This window comes from Lutzomyia longipalpis, chromosome 2 (genome assembly GCF_024334085.1).
Source record: "Lutzomyia longipalpis isolate SR_M1_2022 chromosome 2, ASM2433408v1".
Classification (NCBI taxonomy): domain Eukaryota; kingdom Metazoa; phylum Arthropoda; class Insecta; order Diptera; family Psychodidae; genus Lutzomyia; species Lutzomyia longipalpis.
In genome coordinates, this window is record NC_074708.1 from 22,573,962 (window position 1) to 22,596,597 (window position 22,636).

The following is a 22,636-nucleotide window of genomic DNA, read 5'->3' on the forward strand; positions in this document are numbered from 1 at the left end:
CATTTTGTTGAAGAGAAAATGAGACGGATGCATTTCACCGCTATCCGTCTCCCTCACACATTCAGTTTTTCGCAATTTTCTCGCGTTTTCCGCCGAATTTCCCAGCGAAATTACCTTTTTTGTGACCAGAAAGCGACGCCGCGTCGATTGGCGTCCCCAGTTCAAAACACTCAAAATCCGCGCCAAAAAAAGTCGTGCAAATTCCGGAAAATAATCCGGCGAATTGCGCCCCCAAATTTTTACTGAACGTACTTTGGGCCCCCCTGAGCATTCCCGGTAACTTTTGGAGCCCTAAAAATGAGTTTTTCGATGGAAAATTTTTTTTAAATGTTTTTCCACACAAGATACGCATGTAGGTGTAAATTCCACACGTTCCACACTCACACCACCACAAAACGCAGAGCGAAGATAATTTTTCCTCGTCTAGTCTAGAATAATTCGTGGCGCTGCTGTTCCAAAGTCAGATTTTCACCGATATTCCACAGAAGTGCCGATTTTCTCTACAGACATTTTTGGAGATATTTGAAAGAAGTGCTTCAATGGGATTTCTGTGTTTATTTTTCGTTGTGTGCAGAAAATTGAATTAAATTTTTGCATTCGCGAATGATATCACGCGGTGACGTCACGTGCATAAATAAAGTAAAACTGCGGTGAAGCTAGAGGAGTCCGGCGATAAGAGAGTGGAGTTTTGGTGGGAGATTTTTCGTGCACAAACTCGTCAACCTTCCACGAGCGGTTGAGAAAACGAAGCTCGCGCAGTTTCGACGTTGTGTTTGCGTGAGGAAAAGGCGACGAGTTATCGCGGTCAAATTATATTGAATAATTCCGTGTGATTTTATTTATAGAAATTGCCACGACTTTTCGGGGATTCAATCGTAATTCCACATTCAGTGTGGACGTTCTCTGGATAATTTTTCTGTTTGTATTTTGTGAAGTTGCTTCCGGAAAGCAAGACAGGAAGAGGATTTCGTAGCACTGTGTTTTCCTTACACTAAAAGGGAAAAAGAGTCAGGAAAGACGAAGGGAAGGAGAGTGTTTTGTGTGTGAAGTGAAAAAGTGAGGATTTCCGGTGTGTGGAAACCAACAAGGAGGAACAAACAGCGTTCCAGAAGGTAAATTTTTGAACACCTTTCTTCCACTCGGTTCTCCCCACAAAAAGAATATCTATGTAGGCACCTCGTCCTAGTGCAGAAGGGAAGCAGGAATATTCAAGGGAGGGTCGTTGTGACGCCACCAAATCTTCCCTTCGGTTGGCAAACAATAAAACAGAGAAAACTGCGTTAGGGAGAGTGCAAAAAGATAGGGGGATGAGGAATTTATGGATTTCCCTCCGAAATCACTCACACTGAGAGGAGATGAGTCACTCATGGTGAGCGCACGTTTCTCAGCTCAATGACGTCCCCTCGACCAGCAAAGAAAAAAAACACGCCACCAGTAAATCGATAAATTCTCAGAAAGGCTCGGAACTATTTAAATAAGCACCAAAAAATTCCTCAAAGAACTCTCTTTTATGATAGTGGACGTGTAAAAGCAACCCACTCGTGCGATAACGCCTGAATTTCCCTTCGGTGATAAGCACAGCAGTGTTATCAATCCACTTGTTGCTTGCTTTTGGTTGTGACTTAAAATATTTCACCCAATACTTTCAGCACGTTTTTCGTTGAATTTTCTCTGATTTCTTTTTTGCTTTATTCAACATAAAAAAAACAAAGATTCTAACAAAGACAATTTAAAAAAAAAAAAACAAAGAATTTATTTATTTACAAGATAATTTATCTGTATCTCTCAGCAACTAATGAGGCACTCGCATCGAACCACGATAAGACAAACATTGCTTGCAGCTAGAAATAGCTAAAACTCCTCTTTTTTACCACAAACAGAAATTTTCTCTCGTTCAGCGGTCAGAGTTGGAGGGGCATCGTGGCAGGATTAGGTGTAGATAAGATAGGGATGAAATTGGTGCACAAACTGGAAATTTCAAGCTAAATTCAATGATTTTTCGGACAGAGTTGTGCGCAGATTTTTTTTTCAAAGAACTTCTCTATGCATTCGCGTTACTTTCAAATTATGCTAATTGTATGAGTCATCGCATAAAAACGGAATCACTTTGTCGTATGATTTTGTGTTGAGTGGAAGTTGAATAAAAAATCTTTGAGCTTTCTTTATCAAATTATTTTATTATTTATCTTTTTTTATTAAAGAGAGTAATATGTATGTCACAGGAAGTGGGTCAACAACATAATACATGAAGCACTTAACTACGACAAAATTCCATTCTTTTTTTAATTTACATTTAATAAAATTTAAATAAAAGAAAGAACATCAAAAACAAAACAAAGCTATATGATAAAACTTTAATTAATATTGTGTACGATCTAATATCAATATACAGGCTTTTACAAGCTTAGAGGATTCCCATTAATAGCGTTCAAATGCACTTAAGTACATTGGAATAAATCAATGTACATGTATTTAGAGATTAATAACATATTAAGCTATCAATTCTATTGCACATACAATGCATTCTCCGATAAAAAATGCACTGAATTAATTTGTTTTTTTTTTAATACAAACTTTATTTTAAAACTCAAAATTCTCATATATAAAAATAATGAAATATGAACAATTATGGATAGCTAAACATAAATAAAAGCATAAATATTCATACACACACATACAGTGTGTGCGCACAATGATATGCTTAACGAGATTGTTTTGGGTTCAACATTGTGTTCGTATCATAAACTGCTTTTGCATCAATGTGGGATGAATAGTGTGATTAATGAAGTGCATTTATCGCATATATGGGCAATTCAATTTGAAAAGTTAATTGAAATTTTGTATAAAAATAACACAGAACAATTTTATCGACATTATTGAAAGTCAATCATAACGCGTCCAGTTATTAGAGTTGGTATACCACAACGCGGATGGGTCAGTCTATGCGTTGTAATTTAATTTGTGAGTAGTATTAGTAGGCAAGGTCGATTTTTTGTAAAATTTAGCAATTTGACAGATTAAAATGCTTATATCTTAAGTTCTAATAGACCTACAGAAATTTCTTGACTAGTTCTGGAAAGGTATTGAAATAAGCTATAATCTAACATATATTTCGATACATTTCAAGGTCACCTCCAGAACACAAAATGGCGGATTTTTGTTTCACCAAAACAGTATTTTGCACTTTTTGTCCTCAAGGAATGGTTCTAGAGGTTTCTGATGTTCCAGAAAGTTGTAGAGTTTTGTAAAACCTTCAATTTGATACTAAGATGAGCAAAATCGGTCAAGCCGTTCAAGAGATATGGCTCTTAGAACTTTTCAAATACAAGAATTTTTCAAATGGCCATATCTTCTAAACGGCGTCATAGATTTTCTTCATTTTCGGACTGGTGAAAGATATTGAGTCAGGCTACAACATATCAAAAATTCAAGGAAATCTATGATCGGAATTCGAAGATATTGCCCCTTAAAGTTAGGCAATTTTTGTTTTTGTTTTTAGCGCCTCTTGCGGATGTTTTTGAAACTTGAAATGTTCTAAACAGTTGTAGGGCTTCTCAATACCTTTCATTTGATACCAAGATGGTCAAAATCGGTCAAGCCGTTCTCGAGATATATCGAAAAAACACTTTTTGCTTTAGACCGCCATATTTGCTAAACGGCTTGACCGATTGTCAAGTATGAATTGTTGATGAAAATATCTCACTGAGCTCTACAACATAATAAAATTTCAGACCTCTAGCTATAAGGGAAGTGGTTGACGGTATTTCAAAATGGCGGACGGCGGCCATCTTGGATTTTGAAAATGCGAAAAAATGAAATTTTACACCCACATTTCTATAGAAAATTTCAAACCGGAAGTCTCTATCTGTTACTGTTCTCGAGTTATAAGGCAAAGTTTGGACCACCGGAAGGCCGGCCGGAAGGCCGGCCGGCAGGCCGGCCGGATCAAAAATTTTCCACCACCATTTTCGTAATGTGGGATGTCTAAAACGTGCTCATACCAAGTTTGAGCCCGATCTGAGGTGGTCGGTTTTTCAGACGATTACAATACTTGGTATGCCACGATTGTGGTATACCAACTAATTAATTAGTATTTATAATATAAATTAAGTTTCATCCTTGAAAAATATTTTGTAAGCCTATTTGCTATTGATACCTACAAGTTAAAATTACATATTGATTAATTAAGACGAAATTGATGCGCTTAATTAAAAGGAGATATTTACAGAAGCTATTTGTTCTATTGATGAGAGAATCTTTCAGTTAAAAAGCCATTTAAATAGTTAGTTTAACTATTCTTATTATTTACTTTCATACCAATATTATGAGGATCGAACTCTCAATGTTCGGTTTATAGAGCCTCTCGATTATTTAAGACTTCAACATAACACTAATCATTAAAAACTTTCAATTTTCTATTTATCTTCAATCTCTTATACATTGATTGTATCAACTCCGTTTGTAATAAATTAAATGTGTCTTCATGGGAGAAGGATGCATTTGATGCAACACAAATCCCCGGAATAGATTGTTCGGGCGAATGACTCACATTTTCATGTTGAAATGGCGAGAAAGATGGAAAATATTTCTCTGCATCTAATTTTGGAATATATACCTCGTGTGAAAATCACACTGGCTGCATTTTTTCCGCTTTTCCTGTACGACTTTTTTGCGTCTCTCGCCACTCACGTGTTTTAATTCTTTCGTTGTGAGGTCGTTGAATTTTTCCCTCAACTCTCTTTAGTCTGCGTGTGCTTAGTTGGTTTTAGAGAGTGGGTTAAATGGAAAAATATTTTCTTTATGTTCCGGAAAATTTTTCATGTTGTTGCGGAATTAATGCGCGTGGGAATTTTAAAGTCATTTTTATATGCTTTTGATTTCCTCTGTCGACACGTTGTGTTTTAGCTTTTGTGAATTATTAAGCTTTTTTTTGGTTAATTTCTAAAATTTTAATCTTCTCAAGATTGAATTATAATTTTGACCCGTGTAGTTTTTTTTGTAAGAATGAATTTCATGAAAAATTAATATTCTACCTATCAGTTATTCTTTTTTGCAAATTCGTAGTGCTTCTTTTTCATTTTTTTTTGAGCTTGCCTGAAAATAATCTCGTTTTTCATTTTCATTGAATATAATGGGACTCTTACTTAATCCTAAATATATGGAATCATGAAAAAGCCCCAGAAAATTTCCTTCTTTGACATTAACAAAATCATTAATTTTTTGCACAATTGATGTGAAAGGAAAATAATTTTATTTAAATTTGTACAAAGAGAGAAAATACAAAATTTCCATAAGATTTCCCGAATACAAAATTACTCTTACAGTAATGCTTCAATGAGTGGAAATAAGATGAATTCGAGATATATTTCAAAGAGGTTCTTCGTTCTTTGCGAAAACAGGTAAATAAACAATGAATTCATGCTAATCTGCCTTCACTCCTCAATTTCAATCAGTGCTGAATATTTTTCGCATACTTAACCATAATGATTTTTTTCGGAGAGGTTGAAAAATATTCAGCCTTTTTTTTAAGCTTTCATACAAAATTAAAGTTTGAAAAAACAATAGAAAGAACTGGCAAAAATATAGGAACATTAGGTATGTTTCATATCTCATTAGAATGAAAAATTCCCGCTGATATTTCGTCAAAGCCAATGATATTAATAAGTTATTTTTATATTATCGAAAAAGCCTTAAATTTCTTATAGAGAAGTTTTTCAACAGCTAATTGGTATAAAGAACCCGAGATATTAAGGTTGAGATAGAAAGCTTTCTTGTGGTTTTATTTCTTTACGTTGAAAATATTTTTGACGAAACCTCTCTGTTCTTTCATTTTCTCAGTTCGGCACAGATAATGTCTTCATCTTTCCTCAAGTACACGTTGTTGTTTGATGATGACGGAATTTCGCATTCTTCGCGGCTCATCTATATACTTACTCTGTAAAAATGTACTGTAAACAGGAGATTGTTAATTTTAGGAAGCTATTTGATAGCACATGCGGCACATGCCGATGAATTTGAATCGCTCTCAATTTTATGAAGCCAATGTGGGGTTCGCTTTTTAGAATAAGTTGCTATGTATTTGATTGAATTAAGCGAGAATTTGCTGATAAATTGGATATGATTGAAAAATCCTTCAGAGCTTCATTGAGTGAAATTTATTCCTTAATTTAATATGCAAAGATTTCTTATTTAGTTTGAGCTTGAAAATGGTAATTTAATTGAAAAGAGAAAAAACACTTTATCGTTTGATTTGAATTTTTTTTGCTTCACTATTGAGTTGGTGTTTTGGTTTTGGGTTTCTTTAACTATTTTGTACATTTTGTACAAATTCTCAGTATTTTTTTGAATCATGTTTTGTGTCACGATATTATTTTACTATATACGTTCACTATTAATGGCGTCATCGAAGGTCTCACCTTCGAGATGTGTCGTCGTGAAATTTTTAATTAAATTCCAATGATTCATGCTTCCATGATCTTACTCAAGGTCTAGTCCCCAAAATAATAGGAATTGTTTTTATGGAAATTATTCTGCATGCTGACCAGATGTTGAGGGTGTTTGGGATGGAAGGAAGGAAATAGGGGAAACAATAAACGAGTCAGTGTCCATCCGGAGGTGGAAGTTAAATCGTTGAGCACGTCATTCGCTTATTGTTGTCATATTTATCTTTTTTTTTCTTTGCTGCTTCTGGCACCAAAACGTTCTTATGCTAATTATTGTTGGAGGGAAAATATTGTATACAAGTCACAGAGGGTCATTAAACGAGCGTCAGTTGGAACAATTAGACTAAACACTTCTTAGTGTGTTGCTGTGGAGTTGCGAGTTCTCATTTTCTCTTTTTTAACAGAAACCACACATTTTCGCGGGTATGTCTTCATTTTAACGCAGATTGGAAGACGCAGAGAAGCCCAGAAAATGAATTGAAGCTGATTGATTCACAACAAAATACAAGCTGTGGCTTTTATCTTGCGCACTCAACAATATAAAGTATCACAAGGTTATCTGGGCAATTTAAATATCAATGTGCTCTTTGTGAGAAAAAATCGCATATACCGAGCAAGATGGTTGAGACACACAGAATATTGTTTACATGCCAAATTAAATACATATTTTTATATTATTAAAAAAATCAAAAGAAAACGAGGCAACTTTAAAAAGCTTCTTTACATGTCTTCTTAAATATCTTTAGATTTGTGGGTCAAAACAATTATCGAAGTTTGATGATTAGATATTAGAGCAGGAATACTAGAACCTAGTTTTGTAGGCAAAAACAAACTTATTTTGCCAAAGAAATGCTTTAACAAGAGTCTGAACTACCTTGTTTAATTTTGTGAATTTGTGCTCGACCGACTCTTTATGACCTCACACATGTTAGTAAATATTGTGGCTATGGTTTTTCATCACATATTAGAAACTTTTCTCAGGCGAGAGTGAAATTACTCTCGGTGGGCGAGGTGATGAGAGAGGAGGTCAAAAGCCAGACGGATTGTTTATGTACTCTACCGAGGGGGGTGGGTGTACTGCAGGATAAAATTTATGTGAATAATAAATAATGATTCCGAGAGATTAAGGAAGAGTTGTGAGATGAGAAGCTCCTTTAGTAATAATCGATAAAATACTCTTGAAGTAGATATTCAAGAAATCATGAAGCTTTTTCTCTAATTCGGTATTTTAAGTGGAGCATTTAAACTTTTTTCTCCATGTTTTCTGGTTTTTCTCTATGGCTGATTTTCAGAAATATCATCAAACAAGGTTATTTTTTTGTTTATATAAAATTTGAAGTAAATAAAAAATGATTTCATTGCTCAATAAACAATAAAAGCCAGCGAGTTATCATGTTGCTATGTCCAAATATCAGTGACAAGAATACCCATTAAATTTTCATTGGGTTCTCTAAAGCTTCTGAATGACTTTTCGTTATGTAAATCAGAATACGTTTAACGAAATAAATTGTATTTAGGTAATTGCAATTTATATTTGTTTTATTAATTAGAATTGGTTTTAGATCAAATACTTCATCATAAAATGTTATTTTAAAGAATATTCAGTAAATTGGATGAATTAGGATTTTTTTTCCTCAAAATGTTCTTTAATTATTGCTTTAAAAAATATTTATTGTCTTTTCAACCCTTTGTTAGATTTATCTTTCAAAGCCATTATCAATTATTCCATAACTTCTCAATTATTCCTTTATATTTATTAATTTGGGAAAATCCTTTTCATCAAAATGTCTTTTACCTACTTTACCATTTTTGATCAAATAATTGAATTTCCCAAAGCAAAGTGGCTTTTACTTTCTACTTAATTTTTAAACGAGAGTGTTCCTGTGCCGCTTTATCACTGATGCGGAAAAATCTTTTGAGAAATATCGAAGCGTTACTAAGAAATGGCAAAGAAAGTTTCGAGTAGCAATAAAATTCGTCTAATTAAAATAGCAATGCTTTAGATTCTTTCTCTGTGCATGAGAAAATCTCCAATGTAGAGGCTTTTTGAATCTTTTGTCAAACATTAATCCATTGATGTTTAAAATCGCGTATACCGGGCGGGTGAAAAAGAGAGGGAGACCTTTTATATTTATGGGTTTTCAATGTAGATTTGCGAAAGTTCCATTCGAGGGCTCAGTGATGCGTGAAATGCGATACAAATTACTTAATTGAATTAAGAAGGTTGTGTTGTGTGTGTATTATTTTTCCAACACAGGAAGTATCTAATTGAAAGATCAACGACTGTAACATTTTCTTCTCTCCCACCGTTTGGTGTATCTTTTTTCGCAATGGCACTTTGCGACTTTTTGTTATTTGAGACAGAAATAGGATTATTATATCATCGTAAAAAAATTCATGGCTTTAATTAAAATTGCTATGAAAATGAGCTGATGTACATTGGAAAAGTTCTATGTGATGAAAAATTCGCAGAAATGATGTGATGAATGAAATTATGTATTTCAGTTGATGGGTATAATGGTTTGAGGTGACAAAACGTATGGAAGGACATTGAGAGAAATAATTAACACCACTCCTGTGGATTAATTGTGGCTTGATTTCCCAAGTGATTTGAATTGGGCGCACAGAGAACAATTGTCTGCCATTGTTAGATGCTTTTTATTTCTTCATTTTTTGCACACGATTTTCCATTGAAGAAGTGTCAGATGAAGGAAGGGACGTCCAAATGAGATTTCACATTGTACTTTTAGTATTTATTTACACGGCAGATAAATAAAGAGAAATGACGACAATTTGTTTCCTTGCTGGTGTATATATACAAAGAAAAATGGAACGTTCTGGTGGTGTCTTCTGGAAATGACAAAATCGTGTCATTTAGCCAGGTGAAGGAACATTTTCCACACCTACCCTAAAGGTCAGTGTTGATGAAGAATGCGATGTGAGATTTTGCTTGACCTCAATTTTATGGATGAAGCCGTAAGGATTTACTTAATTATGCCGCTATTTATTATTTTATTTAGGGGATGAGAAAATGTTATTTGTGGTATTTAAGGGACAAAATAGATTAGAATAGGTCTACCTATTTCATCGAGATGTTCGTGCTGTTAACTAAAAAATGAATATTTGTGTACCTAACTTTTTAATTTAAAATATAACTGATTACTCCTCTATATAAAACTTTAATTTATTTATATTAATTTTTATTTTGGTAAAACAGAATATCATTGTTTTTTTTTTTAACTTTTTTAACTATTAAAATAATCAGGAAAATATTAAAATAAAGAAAAATAAAATAAAATAATTAATACAGGAGGACCCCAAAACACAGTAGGAACAAATCAGTGATTAAAATTATTAAATTAACTAAAATTGTTATTTTTATTATTATTATAATTGGGTAGATCTGCTGCTGAATTGACGGAATCACAAAATTTGAATCAATTTTTTTAAATTAACTCGAAATATGTACAACATAATTAAAAAAAAAAAACGTCGAATTTAGAGAAATGGGGACAAAATAAAACCTAAAAGATAGATTCTACGTAAATCATCTATAGAATATTTTCCTATGGTTTCACTGTGAATATTGAAACAACATTTTTAGTCATTTAACCCATATTGATAAATTTTATCTATAATAAAAATGTGCATAAAATAGCTGGAAAATAATCACGTGAATGAAATGGAAAACATGACTATGATGTCGAAATACATTCCAAATGATTGCCAAGAAAATTCAGGCGAAATAATAGTACAAAGAGGAAATCCTTTGGTATTTTTGGTACATGAAACTATTGATTTTTCATCGTTTTCCCCGTAACTTTTTTCGTTGGGAGAAGTTTAAATGGCAATAATAGACTTATAGGGGTAAATTTGATTTTTTTCTAAATGTTCTCATCAAATTTACGATGGAGATATGAACGAAAATGTTTTGTATATAGAGGAGGGTATGATTTGAAGCTTATTGCATAAGCAACTTTATTTTAGTTTTGAAATGAAAATTATAACTTAAATTCATAAAGTCTCTGAATAATGAAACTTTTTAATTTACCTATGCAAGTAAAAAACATTTATCTATTTGCATACTGAAGCCCCTGAAGAAGATCCCTATCTGGGTCGAAGGCTTAAGAGAAAATTCTATGGTAAATTATAGTTATGAAAAAAATATTGAGAAGGGAAAGTCATGGGGTTTTAAAGAGAAATTGGAAATTTGAGAAATTTATCATACTCTCTTGGCATACTTTATAGTAACCACAATAGTGCAATTACTATCTCTTCACTCCCTGTTCAACATATCAAAAATCATATGGAAAAACCACGAGGGAAAATTGCATAGTTCGTGATGTGCATTTGAGAAGAGATTACGAAAATCCACTCTTCATTTTTCACTCGAACCCCACAATGTAGTGGGTTCGTTCATTTCCTCAGGGAGGATTCTGGTTGGAAAAATAATTTCATGCATTGAAGAAGAAAAGTTGCGATATATCTCGCACCAAAACTTAATTTCAACTCCTTGACTCTTGAGAGAGTAGACGGAAAAAAATCATCAAACTTTATCACTTTTGGTTAATTTTAATTAAATTTCACTATTCTACCCTCTTTTATCATGCGGAGTTAGGATGAATTATGAAAGAAATCCTAATTTTTACTTGGCTTTCGCTGAAAAGAGTAATTAAAAGTGCATCAATATTCGGAACTACTTCTTGAAGTGCAAAAAAAATGTCTTTCATTTTTTTTTAAATAACCTGCTTTAATTAAGTGTAGCATCAATTAAAATAATAATTTTACAGAATGGACAAGGTTTTTTTTCCAACTCAAAACCAATGAAAGTTCTTTGTAAAACAAAGTTATGTGTTTCCGCAAAAGTTTTCATCCTATTTCTGGCAGGAAACTGCATCTTTGTGTTATAATAAATCTTTTCTATATGAATTATTGCAGTCTTTATCTGAGATATTCCTTTCCGACTCTTCTTTACTTTTTTCTATAAATTTATTCAAGGACTATCTGAAGAAGAAGAAGCATCGGAGAGCTTATAAATCTTACTATTGTAATATGAAAAAGCCCTTTTACTTCATATAGCCTTTATACCACAAAAGCGTTGGTACGCTTTGTAACGTAAAGGTACTTTTATTCTTTTTTCATGAAAAACTTGACTTTCTTTTATAGGGGAGACTTTACATAAAGTTAATCTGTTTGAAAAGTTGTTCACAATTGATCTGAATAAATGAACCTCCTAATTATTTATTTTTCTTTAAATCTCAAAACACGAATTTTCAATTTAAACGTCTTTCCGTTTAGAATTCAATAAGTAAAATTTCCACGAAACTATTTTATAGATAACATTTCACTGAACTAAATTATGTACCCATAGGTATTTGACTTCCTTTGGGAAATATTTTTGTTTTATTTTTTGTTTTGTTGTAAAACATACCGCAATATATCTGCGTTGGTTAAGAAACAATATCGTGACTGCTACAGAGACCCAGGGAAAAATTATTATAAAGGGAGCTTCTTGATACCCATCACCGGATGGTTGTCAGTGTAAACAAACTAAGCAATTTTTCATTTTCCCTCTCGTTTTTTTGCAGAGTGGCTATTGGGGGTTGAAGTAACGTGCAAGAAAGAGAGGATACAATGTCGACCCCAAAAGTTCCACCACCGCCACCGCCAAAGCCATCGAATCACAAAGGGGGTGATTCAGTGGTGAGCCACCAGCACAGTGAGGAGCATCAGGCAAACGGTGCCACAGACAACCATCCACCAGCAAGGCAGGAGCAAGTAGTGATGACGCCAAAGGGTAAGACCAGTAACTCCACAGTAATTCTCATTGAGAGGAAGTTGGTTGAGGAAATCAGCGAGCGTGTCCATGTGGCGGGGGGTGATCACAAGGGGATCATCATAAATAAAGATGCCATTAAAGGTGAGATTTTCTATAAAGGGACATGGAATTCAAGGTGACTTTACGGAAGTTTTCTCTCTTGGATTTCTAGATCAAAAATCACAGATTGTTCCCGCCCAGCTCTGCCTTGAATTTCGAGTTTTTCTAGTCAGCGCCAACACAGGACAACACTCCCAGGAATCACGTACCCTACGTTTCTGGTTCCGTGAGTGGATCAGTGATGTTGAGAGACAAGCACAGGTAGCCCAAGATTTCTTCCGGGAACTCGTGACACCCAAAGAATTTCCACGAGACTACGTGGGCTTCATTAAGAAAATCATGAAGCAAATGCAAAAGGGGTATGACGACATACAGGCCCTCGAAGTGGAGTTGCGAATTCTCGAGACAACGTCCGCACCACCATCTAGGCCACGTAAGTTTCTTCCCATTCACTATATCATTTATTTTTTCCCCATCAGGCAAATGCATTTTTCATGAAGACATTGATGTATATTCGTGTGGAAAGCACCTCAATCTCAACACTCGATGATTGGGGTAAATAAATTTTCCACCTGCTCAATTTTCTTTCCCATACATATTTTTACCCGTAAAATAAATCTCCAACAGGAAATCCTCAATATTATACCTCCTAGACTTATATTATGATATTACAAAATTAATCTTCTATTATCACGTTTTGTTAGCGCGACCGGGTTATTTGATATTTTGCTATGGTGACTGCAATAGAAAATTGCACAGCCGCTTATCATCGAGTGCAGGTGAATTGATGAAGAAGTTTTGGCTCGATATGTACAATAACAGCAATAAATAATAAAGTGTGTGAATATGGAAAACCAATGCGCATTAATAAAACAACACAAAATATCTATATATCTATTTTTGTCGTTTTTTTTTAATCTAAAAGTCCTCCGCAAATTGGGTTTATCACAGAATGGGAAAATATTTCTAATTAATTTGGCATAAATTTACATTTTTCCTCACATTTATAAGTTATCTTTTTTGCAAGATCAAGGATTTCTTTTGCATTTTTATGATAATTTGAAAAGAAAAGGAAATGGAAAAGTATGTTATATATGTACTTGATATTTGGTCAAATATTGAGAATAATTTTTTTTTATTATGCCTTCTTTTCGTTAAAATTTATAAAATTCCATTATTTTATTAAACCGTCAAAAACAATAAAAATTGTCAAACAGCTGTCAATTAGTTCTGTCTTTTTTAATGAATTTATTGAATGTAAAAAAAAAAACATCCAAAGAGATTTATTCCTCTTTGAAATTAATGGTTTATTTTTATTTAAAATTTGAATAATTAATCTCTGTGATTTTATAAATTGGGTATTAAAAAGGTCATGAATGAATTAATTAAAAATTACATTTTAAATTATAAATTAAAATGAAAATGAAAATTATAAACGGAAATATATATTTAAATCAGTATACTAATTGTCCAAACATTATTATGCTTTTCTTGTGGAATAATCCAATTTTCTTGTATATAATGGAATTTTCTTTTTCTGTGGTAATATCCAAATCATTTTGTCCGTTTATTCATTATGTTTTTTATGCACTCTATGTTGTGTTGTTTTTTTATCCCCTAATAATATTATTTTAACATTGCGTATTTGTAATTTCATTTTTTTTTTTATATTCACAGCAGTTTTCAAAGTTTTTTCTTTTCCTTTTCCATAAATATTTACATAAAAAATTTTATTTGATTTTTTTTACTATCTTGCGGCATTTCGGGACGCTATGCCATGACATTCACAGCATTGTAATAGCGGGGGTTCAGTAGTCGCAAAAAGAGCAAGAAGGAAAGCTCAAAATGAAGCTATTTTGTATTCTTCATGGTGAATTTATTGATTTGACGAAATCAATTTGTTATTAAACAAGCACAACCCCGTCGCTCTGGTGACACACAAACACAGAAATAAAAGTGAAATTTTCACCCTCAATCCCATATGGGAAAATTTTTATGCTTCATACTAGAAATTCACGGAATTCGTGACCCACAGAGATGCCAAAAAAATGTCGTGGAATGTAAAAAGAAAATGTAATTGCAATACATATTTGCCATCATATATGGAAATTCCTTGGTCCTCCATTTCGAAACTTCCTTAAAGATATCTATCATGACACGGGAAAGGCAAAGGAGAAAAAAAACTCCAAATGCTGACGCTTACCAAAAGAAATTCTGCAATTTTCCACTTGAATGGGTAGCTCTCACGGTGCAAATTGATTGTGTGGTGAAGATGTAATGCTTTTTGGGGGGAAAAAGTGTTGTGATTTCGTGCGGGAATACAGAGAGGAACAAAGTGACAATCATAAATTATTTTGTGAGATACAGGATCATTAATTTGAATTTTTTGTCTTGCTGCAAAAGAAACTCAATCAATGTTCGGATTTTTAAATTAAAGAAGTTAATGTTGGAAGTTTTTGTGATTAATTTTTTTTTCACAATGAGCACATCCACAAATCATCTCCGGAAATTACATAAAGAATTTAATGAAAACAATTGCGAAGGAAGAAATCTGTCAGGGTGGACAGGACCTTTTTCTTCTTTATTATTTAATCGGTGAAAATGGCGGGAATTTATAATGTTAAAAAAATGTATTTTTCAACAGAAAGAATAAGAAAAATGGATTTAAATGAGCTTTTCTCATGAACTTTTATTCACTCCGTGTCACAATGCAACTATTTGCAGATTCACAACATTCTCATGACGTTATTTTTCACTATCCAGATGAGAAACATGCGATAGGATGCAAAAACTCCCAAGTGAGAAAATTTATTTTCTCACTACATCACTTATTTTCACATTTATCTTAATAATTCCCTTTTTTTCCAAATGTTTGTCCACCATGTAACTGTTGTCATGTTTATTTTTTCCCCAACGTTGTGAGTTAATCAAAAAAGCTCACTAAAATGATTGAGATGTATTTTTTAAATCTCTTTTTCGCAAGAAAAAATTTGCCACTAATTAAATCAAGCAGACAAGCAAATTCATCATTTTATTGATTTTTCCCTCGTGGATTTACATAAAAATTCATTTTCAGGTATTTTCATTTATTTTTCATTTCTTACTTGAATGCGTTGAGTGTTCTCGTGGAGAAAATTAAAAGTATATAATACCTCTCATTGTTTAGAAGAGGGGAAGCTTTTTCAATTCCATCCTATCTTTTATTTTCTTTTCAATGCCTGGCTCCTAAAATTGGCTCTGGGAGTACAAAAGCAATACCATAGCGCGAAGGGGGTTCAAGGGGTTAGAGAGGAGGGGATGATCGAATGAAAAGAAGTCCTCCACATACATTTGAATTTCCATGGAAAAAGAGACATTTTGAAATGGAAAATAAATAAATATTTAAAAAATCAATTATTTTATGGCTTAAATATACAGCAGCATTTCTATTTAATTGCTTTTATAAACTTTTTTGACATTTTCAAAGGAATTATAAAAATATTTGTGTTTTCAATTCATAGAAAAATCATATAATGTAAATAAAAGCTTTCAGTGAAACTTTTCAATGTCTTTCATTATTTATTTTTTAAAAAAAGTAACCGTTTTTGTCACTGAAAGAGTTGGAATATAATTAATCAAATCGAATTAAATAAACTTTTTCCATTGAACTCGAATCCATTCTTGATGTTACTTTGTATTCAGAAAGTTTTGTTCACAGAAAGGTTCTGAAAAGGAACATAAATTCATTGAATCAAAGATTATTCTTCTATGTTCATGAAAAAGTTGGCCCACCATGTTGATCCGGATGTCATGACCTTTCTTTTCTTCTTCAGCCTTCAAGCCAAAGAGACAACCAAATTCTTCACAAAACTTTGACTATTTTTCACACAAAGTTTCATTTGTGAATATTTCGCTTGAATAATGCTAAAAAAAACAAAGTTTGAATGCATTTAACCCCTTGACTGAATACCCAGTGTTGTGATAAAATGCAACTTAAAGCATTATGCAAATTGTACATTGCTCAATGATTTTTAATGTGAAAATATCTCATTTTTTCTTCGTTTCTTTCTTTTATAGTGTCAATTGAAGACACCCAATTTGAAGTGATTCCGCTGACGCCAGAGAAAGTTCTTGAGCTCATTGAACAGGCGTACCCTAATCCAATAACTCCGGAGGATTTAGCAAGGTAAGGGCGTGTTCAACACATACACACACATATTATTTCGCAAAATTTTCACGCGTGGAATACTACATGGAAAGTTAATGAGCGAAATATCAAGGGACAAAATGCACGGAGGAATAGGTGATGTGTGCTAATTTTCACGAAAATCATTCACAGGGACAATGGATGGAGTGAGGAGGAAGTTCAACAAGTGCTCACATCCCTACAAAATCGTGGTCTCGTCAAGGCTATGGAATACAATTCCTATACACGAATCCACCATGAGGACAAAGATATTAAGGTGGTGAAGCAAATGCCGACGATTGCTTCAAATAAGCAACCAACAATCGCCATAATCACAGCTCAGTACTGTGAGAAATTGGCCGTTGATGCTATGTTGGAGAATAAAGAGACGTTTGTGCGCTATACAACAGTGGGTAAGGATATTTTTCAATTTTCTCCATGCCCCCCAGTGGGATTCTCATGCCACTTTATCTCCCTATTTCTCTGCAAACGTAAATATTTTATATATGGCTGAGCATGGTAGGAGAAATGCAATTTTCTTCAAGTGATACCATCAAAATGTTGTTCCTCTCTTGGACAGAAAGACATTTTTTGTTATTTTTCTTTCTTTTAAAAGTTTGCTTGGGTAGACAACAAAAGATCTTTCAAAATATTTATTATTTGAATATATGAGACTCTCTTAGACAGCGATATTGTTTCATATTGAGAAAGGGGTGGTGAACGCAGTTAAATGAGGCGAATATCAATATATACTGGATAAGCTCATTAAATAAATAATAGGCTATGCAGATGTTTAGATAAAATAAGCTATAAATTTTCAATATATTTTGCATCATTTTACAATATTAATTTGTAAAATAACTTTAAAATTTCGTTTTTTAACTCAAATTGTCTTTAAAAAATACAAATAATCTTGAACCACCCGTATAATGTTTGCAGAGACTTTTTTTTTAAAATAATATTAAATATTTCTTGAATTCAAACTTTCAAAGTATGTAGTATTTATTGAAGAAACCTTAAAATTCTTAACCCTCCCCTCCCTAAGTATTAACAGCATGAACTAAAGAAGTATTTTTTGTGTATTTTTTTCTTTCTAATTGCTCAATGCAAATATTCTGGTGCCAAATTAATTGCTGTATGGATTATGTGGCATGTTTTCAAAATAATTTCTGGCCAAAAATTGTACGCTGTGTTTGCTGTGAAAACGATGGCAACAAATCGATGTTGTGGGTTTGGCTTCGGATGCGAAAATTGGGCAATTTGGGCATTGCTATCCGCTAAAACACAAAAAAAAATCTTTCTCGCGATGGAATAAAAAAAATGATGTTGCGGTAAAAAAAACTACATAATGTAGGAACATCAGCAGAAAAAGATGTAAATGGGTTAGAGAGGAGGAGGCAAAAAAAGAAGAGATTTGGTAAGGAAATTTTGTAGAAAAAAAAAAGAAATTTTTAATAGACACAATATTCTCTCTTATTCTTTCTCTATCACCCACTTTTTCCAAACATCTCTGTTGCTTTGTTAAATTAAAATTTATTGCTATTAGTGCAAACTTTAGCCTCTGGTGTTGTTCTTGGCATTATGTTCTATCTGGATTTCACAAAGGCATATTAAGAGTTAAATTGCAGTTAAATTGTCTGCAATTCCACAATTTTCGGCACATTTGGGGCTTTAATTTATCTTTTATTAAAAATTCTATGAGCTGTATTACATGTTGCGTTTTAAATAGGTTAAAAAATATGAAAAATTTGCATATTGCGTGTACATTATATTTTATGCTGCATTGCATTTTATTTCATCAATTATGTTTGTTTTATTTAATCAAAATTAATTGAAGGATTATAACATTTTATTTTTTTACATATAGTTTTAAATTTAATTAAATATTTGATTGCTTAATAATATAAAATTTTCCTTTCAGAAGTTTAATCAAATTTTTCTCCCACACCATTTATTTTCTCAATGTATCATAAAATTGATATAATGGAGCAAAAACTTAATGTTTTATCAATTTTTTCTGTGCTGCGATAGAACCCGGAAAATCTATTTGATTCTATTTTGAGAGATTTTCGTGATAGCATTCAATATTCGTAATAATTTCCGCGTTATACATGATAACTTATCGATTTGTCTGTCGTACAAAACGCCCCTGTTTGACGCAGATATTTGCAATGCTATACTAGGACAAATTGACTACAGTTAAAAAGAATCAGAAAAACTTATTTTTCACCAAAAATTGAAAATCAATGGTTTTATTTTGATATAATTTTTGATAAAATAAGATATAATGGCCATTTTATATCAACTGTTTTTTTATGCTTTTCATAAATTCATAATTTTCATAAATATATAAATTCTATTTTGATTTAGGGATATACGATCCCTTCTGGAAATCCTGTATTGCTGAAGGAATGCATATGGAAACAATAAATTATTTCCACTCAATTTCGTCATCGTTTGAATGCTCCGAATAATCCATTTAGTAACTCAATGGCATTTTATCACTTTATCAGAGCATTCGGGTATGAGTGTGTGATATGTAATACTCCCAAAGTGTGACTCCATCGTTTAATTTAATTACAGAACATTATGGGGATCGTAAATGTTTGGGCATTGCCTCATCCTTCGGGATGGATCCCCATTGATTTGAGTCAATTTATTTGAGACACACACATTCAATTGCTCTTCCTACGAGATAATATACGCGGTCTTTCATGATATTAAGTAAAATTATTGTATTGCATGTTGTCAGTATTTTGTGCAGATTTATGTTCTGCCTCTCTCGTTATTGATGGAAATTTTATTAAAGTGTATTGTCTTAGTAATTTGTATAAAAAGTTGTTAATTGATTGATTTTTGAGATTTTCATAATTAATCCACCTTCAATTTCGAACTAGACAGAGGGATAGTCAGAAGTTTATACTACGAAGTGATAAAAGATTTTTGTATTGTAAGGAAAATTCTACGATGGATAAAAAAATTCTAAAAAAAACGTTCTGCACCGTTTAACAATTTGTGAATTTCTTTCTAATGTTTGACTTTTCTTTTTTAACGTTCAAAGTCATTTTTCTAACGTTCGACGTCCTTTTTGTAACGTTTAACGTTCCTTTTATAATTTTTGACGTTTATTCTCTAGCGCTTGATGTTTCTTTTTTAACGTATAAGATTTGAATTTCAATGTGTTTATGACACCTAAATACTCTCCCTGGGATTAACTATTGTGGTTATACCTAATGTTTAAAATAAGTTATAAAAATACAAGAATGTGTGTGTTTATAACACAATAGTTTGAATTTATTTTATTAATAACTTTTAGGTGGAACATATTACTCCAAAATATTAATTAGCTGAAATTCCACAGTAACCTCATTATTCAATATTCATACTATCTAATATATTTTGTAAATAAAATTATATTATATGTCCACACTAAATCCGTATTTGCACAAAAATCACAATTTTTGTTTATCCGAAATTCCCAAAATATTTCGCACATCAAAGGGATTAATTTACAACACGCCCATAATAGCGACGAATAATATAATTTATCATGGGGGGCTCTTCATGAAAATTCCACACTTAATTTAAAGTAAATATGGCAGTGTGATGCAAAATTGTGTTGGTATAGCTGGCATTATGCATAATAAATAGAAAATCATCCCTTGGTGTGGTCCTGATCAAAGCTCTTAAGTTGTGGTGGTGTGGGGGATTAAATTAAATTTATTATTAGTACCATTTAAGGGGTTATCCCAATGTTTCTTGTGATTCACATCCACAGGTGAATCGAATGTGTACACCTTGGGTAATATTGGGGCTCACAGGATTGTAAGCACAAAGCTACCCAGCGTGGGAAGTAGCAGGGAAGCTATGACGGCCACTGGTAACACCACGACGCGTCTCTTGGGCACATTCCAGAAAGTGGACTACGTCTTTATCGTAGGAGTGGCCGGTGGTGTACCACACTACACGGACTACAGAAAACACGTGCGCCTCGGGGATGTTGTCATCTCACATCCAGACATCAAAAGGAATTCCGTGCTGGAGAATGGGTAAGTTGAAATTCTCATAATACAATAATTACATACAGCTCGTTTGAACTGAATCATCTTTCATTTTCCTCCCTCCATTAATTTTGTGGGAAGTGTGAATGTGATAAGGCTGTTAATCTTCTATAAGATGGATGAGTTTTATTTTATGCCAATCACCCCGATAAATTTCCTTTTCACCGCAGGATTTAAAATTAAATACATATTTCGAAATTACTGACATATGAAATATTTCTTGTTTAATTGGTTCGTCGTATTCTTCATTCATAAATGACTTGGCGGCATAGTTTGAAAGAAATTAATTTGAACTAATAATATTTTGGGTATACCTAATAAAAACTTCTCCTAAAATGAGTCTTTGATTCAGTGAAATAATTTCTTGTCAATTTGGTAGGCAATTGCCCAATAAATTTAGCAATTGATATTATTATTTTGTGACATGATTTGTGTCACCGTAACTACATATATTGTAATACGTAGTACACGAACTCCATGTGATTTAGCCATCTGTCTTTTTCCCATTGCAGTCACTCGAATCCCTGGGGGGACGATCAATTCGTATATGTGTACAACAGTCGCGGCCGTGAGGTGAAAACGTACTTTCCAGTTAATCCGTGTCTGCAGCAGATTGCCAAGTACCTGCAGATGCAGCATGTGAAGAAACCATGGGAAAATTACCTAAAGGATGGCCTTAAGCACCTCCAGGAGCGCACCATTAACGACTTCACCCGTCCCGCCGCAAACACCGACAAGCTCTACATGAACATCGGCAATCGTGATGTAATTGAGGTGGCGCATCCGCAGCAAGCACCACAGGACGCACAAGAGGATGCTACAGATGCTGGGGGGCCACTCACACGTGTCCATTTGGGACCCATTGGTTCGGGTAGTGATCACATTAAATCAGACACACTGCGCACAGAATTCTCCAAAACTTTTGGGCTTCTTGCCACGGATATCGAGATGAGCTCCGTACTGGACAGCATTATTGGCAATTGCCGTGACAGTTTCATCCTCGTCAAAGGTGGGGAATTTATTCCTTTATTTTATTTCATTTAAAAAAAATGATTTTTTGAATATTTTAAATTCTAATATTTTGTTTAATTTTTTATTTACATAAATTAAAAAGAAATTTTAAACAGATTATTTTTTTTCTTTAGACTAACAAAAAAATCGCCCAATGATTTTTCTTGTAAGATCGATATCCAAATTAATTTTAATATATTAAAATAAAATTTATAGGAATATCGGACTACAAAGATGGCACAACGACCAAAAAGTGGCAAAACTATGCATCACTGGCTGCTGCAGCTGTCATGAAGAGCATCATTTGTGCCATGGATGCCCCTACGAATGTTTAAGGATGTCTCAGAGGGTGATTTTTGCGACTGCATAAGTACACCTCCTGGTAATTCTGGGAGGTGACTTGGAGAGAGTACCAAAAGAGCGACCAAGAAGAATGTTTGTACTTTTGTGCTATTTTTTTTTAAGTTTCACTTGTTGTAGTCACCTGAAATATTTATTTTGCTATTGAGAGGTGTATTTAAAAGGGCTTCCTCGCCACACCATCCCTCTTCCCTGTCCTGAATTTATAATCCACCCCCACACATACAAAATTTTTGCAATCAAATTGAATTCAATGGAATTTGAAATAAAAAAAGTGTTGCTACTTAAAAAAGTTTTTTCTTTTTCTTTATGATTTTTTTAGGTAAGAATTGTGATTTTCTTGATTGATTTTTTTGGGAGAATTTTCGGAAAATTTTCAAGAAAATTCAATCAGCTGGTCGTTTTGTTTAAATGCCCCTGCATTTGTTAGGCTTCGCGGTGCCTAGTTTTCTGGGGAACCACCTGTCGTGGAAATATCCCTGATATTGTATTTGGATAAAATTTATTTAATAGTAGTTTTATTCTGAAACATGTTTGGTGCCACAATTAAATATTCTTATTCGATTTTGTAAGCAAAGGATCAAGTATTTTATTGCTCTGCTGGACAAAACTTTTTTTTTTAAATATAATTTTCTGATTTTTTCATCGTTTTTTCTTGGATTTTCCTAATTTTTTAATTTAATTTTGTATTTGTTTAGGTGACCTCTCAGATTGGCAT

At 33.0% G+C, this 22,636-nt stretch overlaps 1 protein-coding gene across 4 annotated transcripts; it reads left to right on the plus strand.

Annotated features, from left to right (window-relative positions):
• Positions 1–507: 507 nt before the first annotated feature.
• On the plus strand, positions 508–22,210 carry LOC129789616 (uncharacterized). 4 transcript variants are annotated; one of them, XM_055826572.1, is made up of 10 exons: positions 534–1,112; positions 12,032–12,363; positions 12,434–12,754; positions 13,026–13,100; positions 16,378–16,486; positions 16,640–16,899; positions 17,841–17,903; positions 20,265–20,535; positions 21,060–21,556; positions 21,775–22,210. In XM_055826572.1, the coding sequence occupies exons 2-10, from the start codon at positions 12,078–12,080 to the stop codon at positions 21,891–21,893; spliced, it is 2,001 nt and encodes a 666-aa protein (XP_055682547.1). In that variant the 5' UTR covers positions 534–1,112; positions 12,032–12,077; the 3' UTR covers positions 21,894–22,210. The 4 variants fall into 4 exon arrangements, with proteins under 4 accessions (XP_055682549.1, XP_055682551.1, XP_055682548.1 ...); XM_055826574.1 differs by lacking the exon at positions 13,026–13,100 and having other exon boundaries at positions 508–1,112; XM_055826573.1 differs by lacking the exon at positions 17,841–17,903 and having other exon boundaries at positions 510–1,112.
• The last annotated feature ends 426 nt before the right edge of the window (positions 22,211–22,636 follow it).

Excerpts from the sequence above, each read along its gene's own strand:
- LOC129789616 (XM_055826572.1), top strand. The coding sequence starts at position 12,078 with ATGTCGACCCCAAAAGTTCCACCACCGCCACCGCCAAAGCCATCGAAT. Across the intron at positions 12,364-12,433 it reads AAATAAAGATGCCATTAAAG|ATCAAAAATCACAGATTGTT; the intron begins GTGAGATTTTCT and ends TTGGATTTCTAG. Across the intron at positions 21,557-21,774 it reads CAGTTTCATCCTCGTCAAAG|GAATATCGGACTACAAAGAT; the intron begins GTGGGGAATTTA and ends TAAAATTTATAG.